The following is a 21200-nucleotide window of genomic DNA, read 5'->3' as shown; positions in this document are numbered from 1 at the left end:
TGCATTTGTACCACAGGAAATGCCAAGATCTAAGGATTTTTATTATTATTTTTCTTGCAATAATTAAATATGATTTCAAGGTTGGTCTGCCTTATTTTAAGTTGTAGTAGGCTGAATAAGTGTATCTGGAACTGAAAACCGGCAAGTTATATCAAATGAAACAAAATATTCCCTACTGACACCTATGGCAACAAGCATATATATAAAAAAAAATATATATATATGGATTAGTTATCAATTCAAAGTGAAAACTAGAGATTTTCTTTTATTCATTACTTGGCCATCTTTACAGGTCCACAGCAGAAGAGAATCACCAGACGATGCAATGAAGTCTGAAACTAAACAAAGAAAGCAAAAAAGTTTAATTATGCTACATAAAAATCTCTGCTTTTTGATTACATATACAGAGAAATTAATATTAAGTGCTTCTGGAAATGATGATGAGATAAACATGAGGACACTTTTATGGATGTTTTAAAACTTATTTACTTTTTCTTTTTATAGATAATCTATCCATTGTTAAGGGTTTAACCATTATGTTTTATCCTACAAACTACTAAAACCAGACACTACCCAGCAGTTTAAATAACATGAAAAAAGCTGCATCTATTTAACAGCTGCAGAACTCATAGGACAGAGGCAGTAAAATATAAAAAAAGACAAGAGTTAAAAATCCTACTGCAAGAATATTAACTGTAATAAAAGAGAAGACATTAAAACCAGCAGCTAGTTAGGTGCCAGGACATAATAGAACCCATAAGGATAGGCAAAGAATGATGCTAAGTTAGGGAGAAAGAGTCTGTTTTCAGAGAAGAACTTCCTGACAGACACCACAACAAAGCAACATGAACGGTGACTGTGTGGTCCCCTTCTTGTAAATAAATCAGGCGTCAAAGGTTGATCTGCAGTTAATAAGAGGCCTAAGCCTTCTCCAAGGATTTGTAGTATTCTGTCAGCACAGTCCAAGCCTTAGGAGCCATGAAGCCTTCCGGCGGGTTTTGTCCTTCTCGAGCCAGCTTGCGCATGCGGGTCCCCGATATAAATTCAAAGTCTTCATGGCTGAGAGAGTAGGAGTGGGGGCAAGGGAGGAGAGGGAGAGGAGCAAGGAGGAAGGAAAAAAAGAACATATTTTAAAAGCAGGCAAAGTTGCTTATATTCCTTCTGCTTTCTTGATACTTTATAAATTTCTTCTTGGGGTATAATGCTATATAGCAACTGTCATTTCCAGACATTTGGCCAGCAATGCCAATAAATCTCTAGAATATAAACCCTCTACAATATTCAGCTTGGGTAACTCCTGAGGTTTAGCAGCATGGTCCAACCGATCTCCTGTGGATTGAATTGAGTCTGTGCTTCCATCTAGCCTGGCTCACTCTCTATGAGGAAACAGGGAACTGCTGTTGAGAGAAGAACATCTCCTCCCCATCTTGTCTCAGCGCTCTGCCAAGCAACAGGAGCCATCCTATTTTATACCTCACCCTTGCCATAGAAGTAGACCAGCCCTCTGTGCTGGTTGAAGGTTCCAGTGCTGGCTGGAGAAGGTAATTTCAGTGCTACTAGTGAATGTGAAAAAACAACATTGCATGAAATCTTAGTGAAGGACAGTTTGCAGAACAGGGAAAGTAAAAGCCTCGGAGTCTAGAGGCAAGCTCCACAGCTGGGCCACTGCAAGCCACTGAGCATGCATATACCTATATATGCCTATCAGTAATGTGGCTCATACAGTTCAAAATAAAGAAAAAAGCAGGGGAATAATAAAAATATCTTCCTCCTAAAGATGTTTTTCCTTAAAAACCAGAATTCAGTTGGACAAATGAACCTAGATCAGGATTGTTTATCATTGTTAACACAGCAATCTAAATTAATATTAACTTCTCAGGTATGTGGTCATAAGCAGCAAAAGCTCCATAGGTTAAACTCTTACTCCTCGCAGGACTGAAACAGTAAAAGCAAGACAAGAATGCCAGAGTTCTACCAAATGCACCAAAGGAAAAATTATGTATTCTTAAATTAAATATGCAATTTTACTTTCACGATTTGCTCAATTTGCAACATGTATGCATTACTCATTCTTTACTTGTCTGTTTAAAATAAAAGCCGAGTATTGATCTCAGATGCATGTGGCTTAGACAGAAACAAGAGCCAAGTGTGTGCATCAGAGGGCAGAACTTGGCTCTAAGTGCTGAGCTATGCTCAGTAGGGTATGGAAGTAAGCAAGACGCAGAAAGCATTCCAAAGTTCCCTTTCACAAAACCACTAGCCCCATAACTTTTTGATTTGGGTTGTATACATTTACACAGCAGCACTGCCATACTGGCTCTTTTCTTATTGCTCTCAATTCAGGACTGTGGGCTCCTGAAGTGTCACAACAAGGCAAAAACCCCTACTGTGCTTCAACTCTGCAAAATATAAATTACATAAAAATGAAAACTTGAAGTTCATCTAAGCCCAAGGGAGAAAAATTTATGTCACTGCTACTTATAACACCTGAAAATTTTGTTCCTTTGCAGAGAGATGCCTAGTGTTCAATAACACTGCTTGAAGGTAAGTTGCATTCTTTGCAAAGAACTGTTTCTATAAAATATATGTGGGGAAATGATAAGACTGGTTAATTCTAGCAAAAAATACTAAGTCTTCAGATGATCAGGAAGAGAAGAGTAAAGCAAGTGCTATAAGGTTTCTCCATGTGTGGTTTTCTCCACAGTGTGGTAGCAATACCAAAGTTTGGGCATTAAAAAACAAAGTTAGCTGCCTTATCCCCTCTTCGCCTGTTGTTTTCAGAAAAACACTCAACTTCCTCCCACGCCCTACAAGTGAAATAAAGGTACTGAGACAATAGATATGCCATATAAGCTTGCTTCAATAAGACCCCTAATTCATTTATCTTCTTCTTATACCTAGTTGCACAAAAAGCAGCTCTAGAAATTGGAGATATCATAAAAGAGAGAAACATGAAAAGAAGCTAAGAAGTTCTATAGAAACTATAAGAAAAGGAAAGAAAAACATGAGCGAGGATCATTTAAGAAATGTACCACATTCAGCATCTCATAACATTTCTAGAAATATTTCAAAAATACTATTAAAAAAGTACAAAAGTACTAATGAGGCCCTCTCATTATCCCAAACTTCTCTTCTGAATGGGTTTTTCTTTAAAAAAAACAAACAAACAAACTTTAATTAGTAATCACTAAAGTGACTCAAATGGAGCTTTGACAATATATACTGTATGCTGAAACAACACAGTAATTTTTGCCTTTTTAAAAAATTACTGCATTTGCAATTTTATTGTTTCCAGTTTAACCTCCACTTTTATACCTAAAACAGAGTATTTGAATAACCACTCAATACTCATTGTCTTTACTAATGGTAAAAAGCAAATCTCTTGAATATCAGAAACTGAAATTTCCACTAAGCAGAAATACCTTATCAGTTCTGGCACTGTAGTGTGATGTGAACCACGAGCATTTTGAAATAAAACAAATCAGTATGAGTGATTTGCTTTTGTGGAAAAACAAAACCAGAAAGAAGAGTCAAGTAATTTTGTTCATAATGAATTTGGAGGATATTAGGAGTTACTCTACACAAAATCGATTTGAGCAGAACATGAGAGGGGGAAACATCTGACCATTAAAGCTGCTATGAAATATAAATGCCAAAGCCATCCAAATTCCATTCTCATGTGAGATTTGGAATGAGTCTCAATGAAACTTAAATCCCATGCTTAGAAAAGGCTTGGGTTAAGTGACTTTGAAATTTTTATTCAGTGGCTGCTGGAATTAGCTTTCTTTGAGCCACATTGTTTGTTAGTAAACACTTGTAACATTGATTTGACCTTTAACTACCAACTGAGTTTGACTAGTATTGACATAATATTTGGTGCCAATGAAATTAAAAGCATTCTCAAAAAAAAGAGGAAAAAACGGCAGAAATAAATCCACAACAAAAACTTGTCAACAGAAAACCAGTCTTGAAACATATTACATTGAGACTGGTATTTGCTCCATGGCATAGCATCCTAGAACTTTATTACACTCACAGTGTGGAAAAAGCCTTACATACACACGCTGTGAAATCTCCTTACTTATAGAGGACAGGGCTAGGCAGACAGAAAATACATAACTTTGCTGTGCTCTCATACATCTAGCAAAAGGAGAAAAGGAATCTTTTCTTACACTTCAGATTGTGCCCTCCTTCCACACACAGAGCTATATGTATATACAGACACCCACAGATGCAAAAGATAATATTGTATATTTGGAAAACAGTAAGTGATTTATTCAGAATAACATAGAAACAAGTTTGTGCTGTTAATTAATCTTCAAACTATTCCAGTAACTGAGCATCAGACTCAAAGGACACTACAAACCATGCACAGAAGATTAAGAATTCGTACACCAGTTCTTTCCTTTCTTTCCTTTACAAAGACTACTGTTTTAATGTTAAATGGATTTCACTTTTTTTGTGCATTCAGTAGTTATTTTTTACTATAATACCACAAGTGACCCCAGCAACAATGACAGCTCTTTATACTTTGTTATGACCTCAAACACTCTAAGAGCAGTGTGTAAGGCTAAGATTTTGAAGACCTTACAGTCCTTGTGACAAAACAAAGTTATCATCACCAGTCTGCAAGTGGGAAACAACTGCATGAAAATATCTGCAGTCCTACAGGAAACCTCTGCCATATCTCTGAGGTGTCAATACAGTACCTTAATACAGTGACTGAGCAGAATATTTTTTCCACTTCAAGAATTATTGCCTACAGGTTTAACCTAAGTATAAAATATATTACATAGTGACTCACAATAAAAGTACAGACCATTCATTCCTAGTTTTGCCTATTTGTAAAAATATGTTTTTTGGAAACAAATGTATGGAAATAAAATGATAACATGACTTAATCACCCTGGTCTGGCTTCAAAACAACTGCCATGTTCTATTCAACTGGTAAACTTTAGATCTGATTAATTCCTAGGACAATTCATAGACTCCTTATCTGGGGTTCAGTCCTTCAACAATTCTCAAGCATCAAGTCATGACTTACACTGTAACTCCTTCAGGAACAGAACGCTGTCCCTTACAGTGTCAAGTCTTTGTTATGTCAGTCTGTTATGCCTTGAGAATGCCCCATGATGGTGAATGAAGCAGCTAGTATCAGCTAGGTTCAAAACCTAACTGGCTATAAACAAACCCTTTGTGAAAGTAGAACATAATAGATTGATGAATATCAACATATGCAAAGCAAATCCTTTACGTGCTGTGAATTAAATTCCTTTCTGACTGGCAGGAGTGTTTAAGTCTTCTGAGCTGCTGTACTGTTTCAATGTATCCTAAATGATGTACAAATGTTAATTGAGAAACCATATTTCACATAGCTAAATTAAGGAGGACAGTCAAGTGTGCTTATCTCAGCCTCTTACTATCACTTTAAAAATCAGGTATCACACCAAACAAATTTGGGAACAGTATGTACTTGGTTGGAACACCTGTTCTGTAAATATAACTTGATAGTATTAAAGCAGTCATGACAACCATATTAAAGGTCCTGGGAATAAACTATAAAGTCAAAATCTCTCCTCTTCAGATACCCATGTTTCATTTACGTTTTACAGAAAGCATGAACAGTCTGCTCCAGTAATTTTACTTATGGGTTTCTTTTAGCCAAAATGATCTCATCAGTTTTCTTCAGGACAAAAAAAAAAAAAAAATTTAAAAAAAAAATCCATTTTTCCAGACACTCCTGTGGCTTTTTTCATTACCAGACTAATTTCCTTTCTTAATTGAGTTTTTTCTCAGCAGCAGTCTGTGGCTTCATTTTATAGGACTGATCTTCTGTAAAGAATTGGGAATCTCTACTCACCCAAACAACTACTATTATTAAGCCACCAATCCCAAATTACACTTGTCTGTGGTAACTGTTTGAGAAGCCTTTGGGGCTGAAGAAACACACTAACTGTTCTTCTGAAGAGATTTCAGCATTGGGTAGGGATTTGGGGGTGTGGGGTTGTTTTTGTTGGTTGCTTGGTTCTTTGGGTTTTTTTCTTTACACTTTAGTCTAATAGTGGTTCACAGATCAGACATTAGTTCGGAATTTCTCCATTATAACTAGAATTCTACCTATAAACTTTTCCAAAACATGTTTGGACGTATTCAATTATTGATGAAAAAATTCTATGAAATCTAAAAGGGTAGAAACTATGATAAGCAAATGACTGTACCAATATTCATACTAATTTCTATATGTATTATGTCTTCAGAATTCTATGCAAGTGGAAACACTCAAACTTCCCATAGAATCTTAGATTAGGCTTGCTGTCTGACTTCAGCAACAATAAAAAGGGAAATTTTTTTATTATCCTCATTCTGACCAAATGGAAAATAAAATTAAGTTAGCTCTACCTGTGCTGCTATACATCACTTCAAATGCATTCCTCAAATCCCTTTCCTAAATCTTAGTTTTAGAGACATCTTTTTCAAAAATATGTTTTAAGACTGCGGTTCTAAGATGTCCAAGAAACAAATTAAAAATTCTGGTGGCTTCATAAGGTAAAATTACCAATATAATTTCAAGTCATTGGGTGTTCACATGTCTTAATATTCTGAAGGGTAACTTTAGTCTAACAATTTATATGAGTTAAACTTTGTGCACCACTCTGCAACTACAATTGCCATGCAGCTAGCATGAAGGCTTTTACATCAGTCTTCTCTTACCCCCTTTCCTCACAAGCAATGCTCCATGATTATCCCTGAATGCAACCAGGATACCTCTGCCTTTCCTTATAAACAGGGGTACATGTAGCTACACCTGCTGCCAAGTGACTTCAGCTCCAACACAGCACCACAGCAGCTCAACATTGTTAACCAGCAGCACAAGGCCCTAACACTCAAAATTAACAGTCATGTTCTCCAGACTGTTCCCAAGCAGAGATACCAGGTCTACCAAAACTCCAAGGGTAGCATGTGTTCTGGAGGATACTAAAGGAATTGAGAAACAAACTTAACTTCTATATGAACTCCACAAAACTACACTTGCACGGACATCTTTGGGAGCTGAAGACCTTAAGAACAATGACCTCTTAGAATCACAGGCAGCACACCTGAGAAGTACAGGCCTTTGTTACTAATTTGGAGGCAGGGCCAGTGGTAGGCTTTTTGATGCTTCCCAGGCTTGCCACCAGGTCATGAGCAGCTTAGCCACGGCAAGGTATCACATAGTTGCCCAGTATCTTATGGTACACAGCTGACCAGTACCAATCCAGCATGTGAAAACCTACCCCCACAGGCATACATGGAATACTATCACCAAGTGTTACATCTTTCTTATAAAAGCTGAGCATGAATGTTTAGAGATGTCACAATCAAAGCAACTCTGCTGCTGCTAATGCTGTGGCCCCAACTTGTCAGACATCCTTTTGACAGTTGGATGAAGTTTTTGGTAACCTCTCACCACTAGCCAAAGGTTCATCCCCCACTGTCCCCATAGCTTGGGATTGCCTTCAGAAGCAGAAGGGTAATTCACTAATGTCAGCAAAGAGCCCAACTGCAATAACCTTTGCATGTCTGCTGCCAAGTCAGGTGTGGGTCCAACTCTGCCAAATTAGAGAGACACCCAAGATAGCAGATGGTGTCCATTATGGCTTCTCACAAGCACCTCCCCAGATAGAGGAGTCTAGGAGGCCTGAAAGAATAGAAGAGATGACTACTCAGAGAGACAATAACTACTTCCAGCAGCTAAGACACACAGCTCAGCTATAGCTCAGTCCAAGGGAAACCCACTTGCCATAAACTTCTGTACATCCACTAGTGATGTAAATCCTTGAATTGCCTAGTTGGCTGTTGAGTCTCCAAGTCTCAAAGAACTGCTAAAGGTGCAATAGAAATCAAGTTACCCATTTCCAAAACAAGTCAGAAGAATGCTTCTATGCATACATCCCTCTTCCCCATATTTTCATGCTGTGTTTTTCACCAGGTAAGTGGTAAGCTCAGGAAAGATTTGCACAAACATCACTATTTCACACCCAAGGGTCTTCCACCGGTACTGATCCTCTCATATTTCCAGACAATCCTCTATTCCTTGCCATCCTCCTTACAGAGTCAAACACCACATGGTCCAGGACTCTGCCACATTTTCAGCATAACACAGACTATCTTGAAATGCAGCCAGCTGCACCCACCCAAGCTCTAACTCTGAAGCCTACCACAGTGTTCTGTCTGTGGCAAGCAGGAGCAATAATATCTCTCTTCAGGGAGTCTGCATGTGTCCGCATTGCCATCTAGAGGATTGCTGCCACACTCCAGTCCACCCTGTAGTTTACGAACAGTATCTAGGGAAGGACAGGACATATGGTCTTACATTCTGACAGCAGCAGGGCAAAACTGCACACTACTAGCAGCATGGTCTCTTTCACAAGACAGTGACAGAAACAGAAGAAAAATGCCTCAAACCAAAGGGCGCCCACAGGCATGATGAAAGGATAATAGGGTGTGCATAATGCGGTCTGTGACAAAAGGCAAAACCTGTTACCACAGGGATTTTTTTTATCATTTTCTCTGGCTAGTGACAGAGGTACAGCTTTACTCTCCTTTATCTATACCAACTCTGTCCTGCTAAGAGTATAGTATCAATGATCACAGAATCAATATTATTCTACAAAGATTCTGTTCCATGCAATGGGAATTCTGGCCTCTCACATTGCTATTCCCCTTCTATTCCAAATTATTAAGAAGTGACACACCAGTATAACTATTTCACTTCAATCTTTGTGTATTTATCTTCTAAAACTTGCTGAATTACTTGGACAACAAACAGGACAAATACCCATAGTATCTACTACAACAGCCTTTTGAACCTTATGTTACAATGTATACAGGTTTGCATAAAATTAGCAATATTTACATCACAATCTAGTTACTGTGCACAGCAACGAGGACTTCTAGATGCATCTCAAATAATGAAAGGCACAAAGGTAGTGAAGTGTTCAACAGCAAGTTAAAAGGCAATAAGTTTAGGAAAAGACTTAGGTGTCATATATGCTAGGAGTATCCTTTCCTCTGATTTTATTCCTCCTAATGAAAATACCATACATATCAGGGCATAGGTCTGATCTGATGCTCCTGTCCATAGGTTCACTTGGGGAAAAAAAAAAAAAAGCCTGCTGCAATGCCATCCAAAGAGAAGCTTCACAGCACTAAGGAGAACCTTACATTGGAATGCTGCCTATAGGGGAGGGAGAAGGAAGGAAGAACAACATCAGAAAACTACAACTGCTAAATAAGCCTCCCTGATTATCTTCAATTTTAAAACATCTGCAATGTAGCAAATCATCAAATTTCTAAACACATATGGACATCATAGAGTAATACACAGTGAAACTGTTTTAATTCTTGTCAGGTTTCAACAGATTTGCCTTTATCATGCTGCTCATGATTTCCAAACAACAGAAGAACATACCATAGTTATATTTAATTATGTAGGAGATGATAACACTTTGCAGTTTTTAAAAATAAAAGCAGACTAATTCAGGTGCTTGGAATTTACTGCTGAAATATAAAGCAGTTACATAACTTACAATCAAGGTTAAGCCAGCACGCTATCTACTAATAAACATAATTCATGGTAAGAAAGACACAAGCTGCTGAATAAAACTTGTTGGTTGATTGTCACAAGCCACACTGACATCCTTGGAGGCTTTTATACTCGGTGTAACTGCAGCATAAGCAGCTGAAGAACAAGGGAGAAGAGATGGGTTCATTTTTACCCAATCTGTTTTTCATGCCTCCATCATGATTCCATGTTGATTTCATGCTTTCAAAGATTAACTGTGTTGTATAGACATACTTCTTCAGTTAGAAGCAGTAGGAAATAGTCAGAATATAAAAAAATCCAAGTTTTTTTTAGAAAAACAACTTGCTTCACAGTTTGTATTTCAGTACTAATTTCAACTGCAGTGTGATGTAAAACAAAAGTACAGTTCAATAATCTGAATAAAGAGGTTTAAACTAAAATGACAAGCCATCTTCCCAATCCCACTCACAGGCACCACAGCAACACATACGGTGAGTTTTGGACTCCGCTATGCCACACAAGTGAAAAATAGTACTGGAACATGCAGAAGGTGAAATTATCTGTCCTGTAACTGGATTAAAAAAAAAACAAACAACCACAAACAACAAAAAAACCCTAACAAAAAAAAACCAGCTGAAAACCCTGGGACATAAAATGGACTTAGAGCATCCTTTTGCATTATTGTTAAACAGAGCAAATAGCTATTTGTCACTCTTACTTGTCCACTATCTTCTCTCTGCTACACTCTCTCATTGTTTCTCTTCCATCATATCTGATGCATACCTGACACCTGAGAAGCATATTTAGAAAGATAAACCAGCAGAGAGCTAGTCTTACCATTAAAATAAATAGTAATATTTTTCTGTGGATTTAGCAATCTGTGCCAACATGTTTCAGGATTAGAGAAGCTCCAGTACCTGGGAGGAAAAGAGGAGATTCCAGTGGCAGCTAAAGTTGGATCACGTAAGCTGTGCTGTGAAACCACACCCAAATCATGCTGAAGTCAAGTTGGATTCGTGATCTAAAACCACATCTAAACACTGCCATCTTTGAGCAATATGAATTTAATTAAAAACAATTTTTTTGATGTGGGCGGGGGGTAAAAGGCAGCTATTGCTCAAAAAGTATTAAAACAAAAATACAACTTACTGATCAGAGTCATAATAATCCATGCACTTCTTCTTATTATTATAAGCTGCAACTCTAAATGGTACAATTTCCAGTGCTCGGAGACCTGGAGCCATTGTCAACACTTTGGCGCCATGGGTTGGTTCATACAGGTCTTTCCCAGTGTCAGGGTGTGGCATCCCTGCTGGATCTCGCCCTACAATGTAGAAGTTAGCTCCTGCAACCATCCGTGATCTACAGTGCCACTGAACCTAGAGCAGAGACAGGTAAAAACAGTTAACAGAAGAAAACTGTCAAAATATCACCCTTAAAATGTGCATGCATTGTATAATTACCACTTTTTTTCCTAATAAGACATGATTTTTACTATGGAGCCATAACAAAAAAAAGAACCAATTATGTGAATCACCACCAAACTTACAACTAAGGTATACTATTCCCCTGTTTCATTTGCACATTAGGATACTTAAAAAGTTACTTTAGCACTGTGTTAGGAACAGTATAATCAGGGCAAGAAAGATGGAGCTCATCCCTTTCTTAGCTTAGTTCTTCCTGATGTTGTCACCCTCCATCCTTTTCCTTTTATATAAAAGATTAATGCAAAAGCAACTGCTTTGGGAAGCTTAGTGGGATCTAGCCGTACATTGCCCTATTTTAATCACAGTAATTTCTCTAACAAGACACCCTGACCAACAGATAGCTGCCAAACATCTCATCAGAAGAAAGACAAGATAGGCTACTTAAACACAGTGTTCACAAGTGATCTAATCAATCTATCTACACATTAAAAAAGAAAAATTACCCAAGCTCAGCATTTTCACCTGGTGCACGTGGCAAGGATGTTGTCCGAGGCAGGACTTTAACACTTAGTCTGCGCCAATATTAAAACCCAAAAGATATATAAACTAGGTACATACTGCACATGAACGCTTGGAGTAGGCTTTCAGAGCACTAAGACTGCCTATTTATAGCACAAGCTTCCAAGATGAAAACTGATAAAGCAATTCTAGCTTTAGTAAATATTTAGTCACTTTTCCCCAAGCATTTTGAAATAATTTGATTCTAACGCATCTATATGAACTGGGGAGGAACCAACGTCAAAATCAGAAACTTTAGCTTTACTGAATTTTTGCTTGGATGCACCAACTTCCTTCCACCTAATATTTGAAGTATTGTAAATATTAACAAACAGCTTTCCCACATTACTTCGCTGCACATTTCAAAATTAGTGGTTTCATAACTAACAACTTGATTTTTACTTTTTTCCTTACAGCTCAGTTACTACTGAAAGTATAAAAAAAAAAAAAAAAAAAAGGAAAGAAAGAAATACTTCAAAGGAAATTCTGCACACTGACTATTCAATCATCCACACCTGACAACCAAAGAAATGCTTTCAAATTATTTAGAAATGCATCTCTTACTAAATACGGGGAGAGGACTTTTTTCCTCCCAAAGACTGTTTGCAGTATTTACTGGATCCTAGACTGTTAGATATGCTACACTTATGGCAGGTTTTAGACTTATTATGGTATAGGACTGTTGGTGAATTTTCTTAATTCATTTTTATATGTAATATTTTCAGTAGAAAATTTAACTGTACAGTACAGGAAAAGTAAAATAACTATTGCATTACTTCAGGTAACAAAGACACACCAATTCAGGAAATGTGAATATGTTCTCATACTGGGAAGTATTCCCCTAAATGAATTGTCATACCATCTATACAGCTTAGTATCTGCCAAAGGATACTCAGAAAAGAGTTTATAAAACCCACAAGTATATAACAGTAGTTTCTTATTTGTGCAGCCTTACCTTCACACAAAACTAAAGGGTCTACCCAGTAACTACATAGTGTAAAATAGCTTCACAAGTTGAACAGTAATAAACATCTGTCAAAACATCTGTCAAGCACTAAAGGGAAAAAAAAAAAAGGGAGGGAGGCAGGAGGGGAAAAAACCCACAAATCATAGGACAAAAGTTGCTGCCACTACCTTGTAGTAAATGGACAATGTGATGGATAAATTTTCCTTCCATTACAAAAAAAAAAAAAAAAAAATTGCTTCTGCCTACTGCAAATCTTTACATAAAAGAAAATCAAAGTGTTTCATCTTTTAGTCACTGTGCATGCTGTTCTATGTTAATAAGCTTTAGGCAAGAAGCTCAAAAGTGATTTTTCAAAGTAGTAACTAACTGTTAGTTCTACATTAGTTTTATAACTAATTGTTATAGAAATCATTCAAGGAGGAAGTTTCGCAGTCGATATGGACACAGTTCTGTAAATCAGTAGTCAGATAATGAAATCAGGAACCAGTCATGAGTTATGAAGGTACCACTGGTATCAGTTTTCATCCTGACCACAGCCAGACATCACACACAACAGATTCCACTGCTATTCAAGCATATAGGGTGCTATGGAAGCATCTGGATGATGATAGCTATGCTAATAATTTTAATATTTATGTTATAAGCACAGAGCGGGCCATACACATGAAATTCCAGCATACCACAGCAGCTAGCAGCATATTTTCTGAAACTATTCTAGCATAGTTAAAAAATTTAAGTTTCATGTTGTCATTTGGGTAGCAGCAAGTAAGAACTCCATTTTGAATAAGTAAAGCTATTTTACTAAGACAGTTTAGAACAATGTAAACCATATGTTTGAGACACAAAGCTAGCAGCTCTTGTCCCATTTCTATACATCCATACTACTTCAGAACATATTTACTTTCCTAAGCAGGTGAATTTATCGCATTTTGATACAGAATTTTTTCTTAGAGAACTGTTTCTTTTCTTCCAAGGTAATTATCAGGAATGTTAAAAATACGAAAATGCTAAATTGATGCTTATAAAACATGTCTTAAAACCTTTAGAGACTGGAAGGCCACATCCATCCTATAGATAACCATACTAACAGCTGCTTGTTGTTCTGTAAAGCACTTGTGCTACAGAAACAAATCTGGTACCAATGTCTTTTAAATGACCTATGGAAAATTATTAAAGGAAGAGTCTCTCTTATTACTTGGCTGCAAACATTAGTCAGGCTGTACTCTGAGGTCACTGTAAATGCCAGATAGGTTAGGAGAAAGCTCTAATTCTGTTCAGAATAAGGATTGTGGATTTTGTTCCTCCTCATATGCTTATGAATACAAGACCAAAGAAGAAGATTTCTGTTAATTCTCACAAAAAGTCTACGGGGAACAGTACAAGATTCCCTACAGTAACTTGCTTACATGCCTCAACTAGATCTGGACTACATTTTTTTATCTGGACTGAAAGGCAGTGCAAGCTCTGTTTGATCAGTCAACTGGCCAGCAGAAAATAAGCACCACCTGTCTAATTTAATTCCACTGGTGAGATCTCCAATCTATCAAAAAGCTACCACAGAGTTAACCTCTTGAGCCTGGTCAGAATTTGAACTTCCTGTGACTCATGGAGGCATGGGGCAGGAGGGGGTAACGAGATGGAGAACCAATATCCCCTAAAGGAATTGCCCTCAGATGAGCGCTCTTAATTCTCCCTGCTGCTTCCCACAAGCCTCTAGGGATTCCAGCCCAAGACCTGGCTTCTAAACAGTGTGCTGCGAAAGAATTATTTCATACAAAAGCCTTGAAACAATTCTCTCTGAATTATGTTTGCCAAAAAATAAACAAAGCCTTCCACCCCCCGCCCCCTATTTGTGTATAGTGCTCCAACATACAAACTTTTTGCTTAACAGTCATAAAACTTAAGTATCCTAACATTCAACATATCAAATAGTTGTCCTAACAGATCTTATAATTTCTTCTGAAAAAGTCTGTAAAAAAGGAGGAGGGATTAATTCATTATCATACCCTTATAACTATAAAGAAAGGAGCACATAAACCCAATATTGTCTCCCACCATTTCCAGCAAAATCCTCCAATATAGAGGATTCTTCATCAAAGAATGTTTTGGTTGATGACAGAGGGAGCCCTTACAGTCTGGTTTCCCGAGGAAAATTAGTCTCTTCTCTCCATTAAAAAACCCACAATCCACAAACGTCAGGCATAGCACAAAATACTTAAGTGCACTATGAAAGGGGGTTTGTTTTGTTTTAAACTCTTGATGTGTTTACCTCAGTTGGTCCAGCATACATCATGGGGGAAGGAAATATAGCCACCACTGTTGTTTCTGGATTCAGGATTCCCTCCTCCAGTACTGCAGCATGTTGCTTCATGCGCCACATGAGAGGAACATCATCCTCCTTTGTCCACCCTCCAAGTGGATGCAAGAGTAAAACTGGGCGCCGGTAGCCACGTTCCAGAAGCTGCTTATGAGTATCCTGCATTAAAAGAGCATGCCCATTGTGCACCGGATTGCGTAACTGGAATGCAAACACAGCATCTATGGAGAAAAAACAGACAAAAGATATAAAGAAAGCAGGCTATTTTATCAGGAGTTGTACAAACCATAGAAAAATCTTCAAACAGTACGATCTTTCCTCTGAACTCTATTAAACAAGTATAATAGCAGTAGTCACAGGTCCTTAAAGGATTATGAATTATTATAAAATCATTATACTCAATAAGCAAAACTAAAAAAAAAAAAAAAAAACCATCTTAAAAAAAACCCAAACCAAATCAGCTTCCTTTATTTTTGAGATTTCCGCAGAATTACTCTAGTTTCTCCAATAGCTATAATCTTTTCTTTGGATTTTTCACTTGCATGAGCATATAAAATAAATTCTAAGAGGAAACAAAACTATGCTACCTGTCTTAAAGGCTCAATGTATCATCAGGAGAACAAAAGGACATGTTTGCAACAAAACAGATAAAAGGGGATTTAATGTGCCTTAGTAAGTTTCCTTCACCTAAATAGCTTTGTGGAGTTTATAAACAGTAAGAACAAAGCAAGGCTAACTGATATTTCAAAGTATTACAAACCGTTCAATGAAAAACCCTGACACAACCAGGATTTCTCCCTTCTCCAAATTAAGATGAACTAAGGTACCCTGCAAGATGGCAAAATCAACATAACTGAGAGATTTCCCAATAAGGAAACAATGAAATCTAGAGAACAGGGTTTTTTTCAGGTATCAAATGTATTTGTTTATGGGCTAGCTAAAACAAAGACTGGTACCTCAAAGGTCCTGGAAATACTGACCACATTGAAAAAACACAGTAGCTCAGGACCAATCTCGGTTTGCACTCTTGATGTTAATCTCCTCCCTCACACTTAGAAATGCTTAGCAGCTGTCTGTCAGTCACTGCCACAATGAAGGCGATATGTTTGTTCTCTGCTTTATGACATTACTCAGCCTCTTACTTATCTGCCTAACACAACTGCTTTAGTGAGAAAAACTGTTTTGTTTCTTCTGCAACATAAAGCTAGCAGTTAGCTCACAATTTTTAACTGTGATACATTTCCCTTTGCACCAGTCTACTTGCATTACTGTTGTAAGCTTTGCTCCCAAGAAGCAGCATGGAACAGACTTAAAAATAAAAAAGCATGAAAGCTCAGCACTCAGCCATACCTCTAAAGTTTTAGCCGAACCTGAAAATTTTAAAATCACGTTCTACCACATTTTAACATTATCTTTTCTTGCATTAGTAACATGTCTAGTGTGCATGGAAAGATAAAACTCAAAACCTCAGGCATTACCAGCTTCTCTTGTGTGTTTAGGCAACGCAATGCCCGAGATCATAAAAATTAATACCAGTAAAAGGCAAAGAATGCTGCCTAAGAGAGCATTCAAAATCTTCATCCTTGAAACAATGCTAGCCCCTGTAGTATTGAGGCAGCAGACATTTGGATAAATCTTTGCTGGAAGAAACAGAACAAGAAAAATTTACTTGCCTGCATTCATTTCCTTGAATTTCTGCCTTAGTTCAGCTGGAGTGAGACGGTATTGATCAAGTCCATCATTCCAATAAATACGATCAAGGACCTGTAGATCTCCACCTACAAGCCAGTTCCCTTGCTCCATAACCATCTAAGAAACAAACAAAACAAAACAAACAAACAAACAAACAAAAAAGAGAGAAAATCCTTGTTAGGATTGGTTGTCAGCTTCTCCTGAGCACCTAGAGCATTGCAACGGGGGCACATCTTTACCGAGGGAAGAGTTCTGGGCTAACTTTATTTGACAGTCTCAAGTCAAGCATCAATGTTTTAAAAAAAAAAAAAAACCAAAAAACCAAAAAAAACCCAGAAACCACAAAACAACACTGGAACATAGTCCAGATATGTTATACCATGGTGTGGAAGAGATGCACAAATCTTCCATAGGCATATGCCTTTCTTTCAAAGTCAAGGATTTTTTTAATATATAGAAAAGCAAGCAGACAGTATTCTTAACCAACATTATTATGTGACAAGAAGAGATAGTGGCTGGAAAGCCTGATATATCAAGTGCAATGAAGTTGCACACTTTATTGTTGTTGGCCAAAGCAAATGCAGTTCCAGTTTACAAGATTTTACAAGTCAGCAATAAAGTAACATATAAAAAGGTTCTGATTAACTACTCACCCACTTTAATTTACAAATAAAAATGAGAATCGTTGAAGTAGGATAGCTTTTGCATTTGTTTCGTAGTAGCAATTTACCAAGGCAACATACACTTACTAGAGTTCTTTTGATATCTTCAAATATCACCTCGCCCTTTATCAAAAAGCATTACGGCAAGCTGCTTAACATACGCTAGCAATGGCCACAGAAGTCACTCAGGAATTGTTAATTTCTGAGAATGCATTTGCTTTTGAAGATGGCACCACAAAAAACTTCCAAGTTTCATACAAATTTCTGATGCTTTATTAGCCTTATGTAATTTAAAGATGACAACAAATGTTGATATAACATAAGACATTACATACTAAACCCACAAGCCAAGATGTTAAAATTAAGTGTGGATTTTTCAATTTATTTTTGCATTGAGATAGAAGACCTGCTGGAATTAAATGATGCTACAGTCACCACCCCCTTCTCAAAGAAAATGCTAGACTTTGACATCTTACCAAGGTGGGGGGAAGGTGTGATAAAGATATGAATATGAGAAAACTGTGCTACAGTAACTCTCAGGCACCCAAAGATTTCTGATTAATTAGAAGGGCCACCAGATTCATGTGCTGTCATGATACTGCTATACACTCCAGTACAGACATAAGAACATAGTTCCTCTTCTTCTACATTAGTTTCAGCCATGTCATTCTGTAATTGCTAATGTGTTATAACAAGTCATTCAAATCTTGTCTGTATGAGATTTTCTTAGAATTTCTTAAATTTGTGTTAAGTTTTCAGTAAAGAGGTAATCTGATGTTCATCAGCACAGAGCATATCAAGGGCTTTGGAAGTCTTCCAGAACACTCTTACTTGTATCTAGCAGATGTCCTTTTTCAGATATACTCCTGCATACAAGTTCAGTCAGTAAAAGAATGTCATTACACATTAATAAAATAAAGAAGTAAAAAAATTCCATAGTTTTCACATATGTGTAACTATTAGTCACACAGATACTTTTAGAACACATCGAAGGCTTTCCCTTTTTAAGAGAAAGCTCATAACTTGAGGTTTGCTTGATTTCTTTTTATCTGATTTTAAATCATAGTTTTAAACAAAAGGATACTAGAGACAAATGGGGAAAGAAACATTTTGGCTCTGCAGAGCTAAGATGCAACATTTACATCAGCTTGCAAAACCAAACACAGCATTGCAATGAGTATGTTACAATTAGAATATTTCAAAGTGACATACACATAAGGTCAAGACAATAAAACATACTGAACACAATAGATGGGAAATAACTCCCCAGAGAGTGAAATGATGAACTCTCCAAAAACAGGGCCTATTTCAAAAGCATCTAAACCAGGCAGTTCTCACGTGCTCTGCATGCAGGCAGAATAGAAGTTTTCTTGCCTTCACAATGCATATATCTGCTCACTAAGGAGCTTTGATGATCCATCTGGCTACACAGAGGCATGTGTTTCCTAGGCACAGTAGAGGGCAAAGTTCCCTCTTCTGTCGCACATATTGACATTAGATTTTCACACTAAGGGCAGACTATTCAACAGCTGCAGAGAACAAAAAAAATCATCTTTGCTTCTGCTCAAATGTTTTATTTATTTCTCAAAGTAGTTTTGCTGTTGAAACACACCAGTCACAGACATCAGCTTCACTTAATTTGCAGCTCCACAAACAGTACAGCTAATAGGACTAGATTTTCAACTTTTAAACACACACCTTGATATAGGGATGTTCCTTGCATGTTGTTCCCCATTGCCTAGCACAGCGTTCCTCTTTCCTATGCTCATAGAATTCAGGATTCCGGAGAATGGCCACACGGCGACCTTCATATACCAGTGCAATTGCTGTACACCCATCCAGTCTTTCTTTGTCTTCTTGAGTAGCCGTTAGCACTATAGGCACGGACAGATTAATAACTCCCCCTGCAGAGTGAAATAAAAAAATTTTTTAAAAGCCCTTGTCCTTAGTAACAGTCATGAATGATACTGCAAAAATCCACCCTCCTAACAAGTTATAGTCCAGGCTGTAAGTGTATCACACAACAGGTATTTCAAGTACTTATTTTAACAGGGGTTAAAAGCAACTTTTAGAATGAACTCTTGCATAAGATACGTGCGCTATAAAAATGTGCAAACACTGAAGTTTGAGAAAGAGCAAAGACAGTACTGAAAATAGCAAGTACTTAGAGCTGCATACAAGTTTTTAGACTGTGAGGATACTACTTTTGGGGGGATCTCAAATTAATATCTTCTTCAAGAAGCCATAGGGTAAGCAGAAATACACAACTGACATTTTTAAACAGAGAATCTAAACTATTAGTCAAGATTACTACTGGAGTGGCTAATGAGTAAAAAAGAAATAGCCTTCTCAGTAGGCATACTTTTGGTGCATAAGAAAAGTTCAACGTGATAGAAGCAGCCAAATGTACCCAAGTAGTTAGCACATATAATTCAACTATTTCAAAAGGTGACTTTGATGTTTACTTAAAACTGTATTCAGATTCAAGCATATATATTTCAGAAAAAACTGGTTAGTCAGGCAGACATTTTGCAGTTTGTTCAGCTGAAAGCTTACCAGCTACTTTACTTCTAAAACTAAAAGAATATATCAATTTTAAGGTTATGTGTGGTCCTCATTTTTAAGCATTTACTTCACTGCTAGATACTGGAAGTCTTGTTTTTCTTGACTGCAAGAGTGAGATGAGAAACTGAGTGAAATAATACTCTAAGTTTCATAAAAGGCTTGAATTCTACTGAGCATACACTTGCCAAAAGTGCAAAACTTTTGGGTGGTCTCCAAGAGAAAAGTCATGGGCACCTTGAAGTTAATGGGGGTTTTGCTACTGGCTTTAGTGGGGCCAAGACTCTAAATAAGGCTGATTTCCCTGTTATTTGAGCAATACATTTTTATAACATTCTCTCAATTTTACCGTAAGTGTGGTAGGAAGTTAAAAATTATGATGCTGGATGAAGTTTAAGGGAAAAATAGGTCCCTCCTTCTTTCATACTGCAAAATGAAAAGCATGCTGTGCATCTTCTCCTAAGTTCAGCCTTAGTGCTCAAAGTTATTTTCAAAGCAACTAGGTCATAAAATTGAGCTTGGCAACACTCACAGAGAAGATGATTTGCCACTCCTAACTTGATAATTAAAAAAATCCTTTTGCTTTGCGAACTATTAAGTAAATATTTCAAACTGGGAAGAGATCTCAAACCCGCTGATTATTAAAATTTTGTCAGTGACCAATAAAAAATATATAATATCTTTGACATCTCTCTTTAGCTGTACAAATGAGAGACTGAGGCAAGGTAATGGAGTGAGTTTGTTACGTGACAGATGAGCACAGTGTCAGCTAGACACTATTTCAGATGAGATGCATTGCAGTTATTAAACAGTTTCCCCTCCCTACAAAATCAAAACTCTGGAAAATGACTGCTGCTGGGAGACTCCAGAACTAACATACCAAGCAGGGAGGAAACTTTCAGGATGTTGTTTTGACTTAACTGTTGCCACTGATTCAAGTAGCAAAGCAGCTTTTTCTAAAAAGGTTTGCATACGTAAATGTTGCAGTAGATATCTAAGAGGAGGAAATATGGTAGCATCTAGAGGAACATGACTGTTCTATACAAGCTTAGGAATGAAAATTGTTTCCATCAATAAGTTATTCATTATTTTTCATTACTCATATTTTTTACAGCATACATGAGGTGCTAAAAACAATTGCAAGAAAAGTTTAAAAACTTGTTATATTGCCATATCTGAAACTTTCACCTATACAAGGTCTTAAAAGCCTTATAAAAATTCTGATTTACAGAAGACTACAGGGCAGAATAAGGAGCTAAAAGCTGTTTTAGCAGTTGAATGCATAACGTGCCATCTGCAGAGTACATTTCACATGGATGGACACACAGAAGGCAAATGGAATGAAAACAAAACTAGCAGTCCAAAACAATACTGCAAATTTTAGATACTCCAGAATAACAGGATGGCATTATGTTGCCTAAGATAGTATCCGAGAGGCTTATAGAAAAGG

The 21200-nt window shown here is 37.2% G+C and overlaps 1 protein-coding gene across 1 annotated transcript in view; it reads right to left on the bottom strand.

The window, feature by feature from the left end:
* Window positions 1-238: 238 nt before the first annotated feature.
* Window positions 239-21200, bottom strand: part of PAPSS1 (3'-phosphoadenosine 5'-phosphosulfate synthase 1) — a 48025-nt gene continuing 27063 nt past the window's right edge. Inside the window, exons 8-12 of the mRNA XM_069783108.1 lie at window positions 18887-19092; window positions 16508-16643; window positions 14787-15055; window positions 10715-10944; window positions 239-1059 (exon numbers count right to left, since the gene is read on the bottom strand). Coding sequence (XP_069639209.1) covers window positions 921-1059; window positions 10715-10944; window positions 14787-15055; window positions 16508-16643; window positions 18887-19092 — 980 coding nt within the window. The 3' untranslated portion in view covers window positions 239-920. The remainder of the gene's footprint in view (window positions 1060-10714; window positions 10945-14786; window positions 15056-16507; window positions 16644-18886; window positions 19093-21200) is intronic.

The sequence above is a fragment of the Haliaeetus albicilla genome, chromosome 1 (assembly GCF_947461875.1).
Source record: "Haliaeetus albicilla chromosome 1, bHalAlb1.1, whole genome shotgun sequence".
Classification (NCBI taxonomy): domain Eukaryota; kingdom Metazoa; phylum Chordata; class Aves; order Accipitriformes; family Accipitridae; genus Haliaeetus; species Haliaeetus albicilla.
The sequence above is the reverse complement of the archived record's forward strand: the minus strand, read 5'-3'. Positions and strand labels throughout refer to the sequence as shown.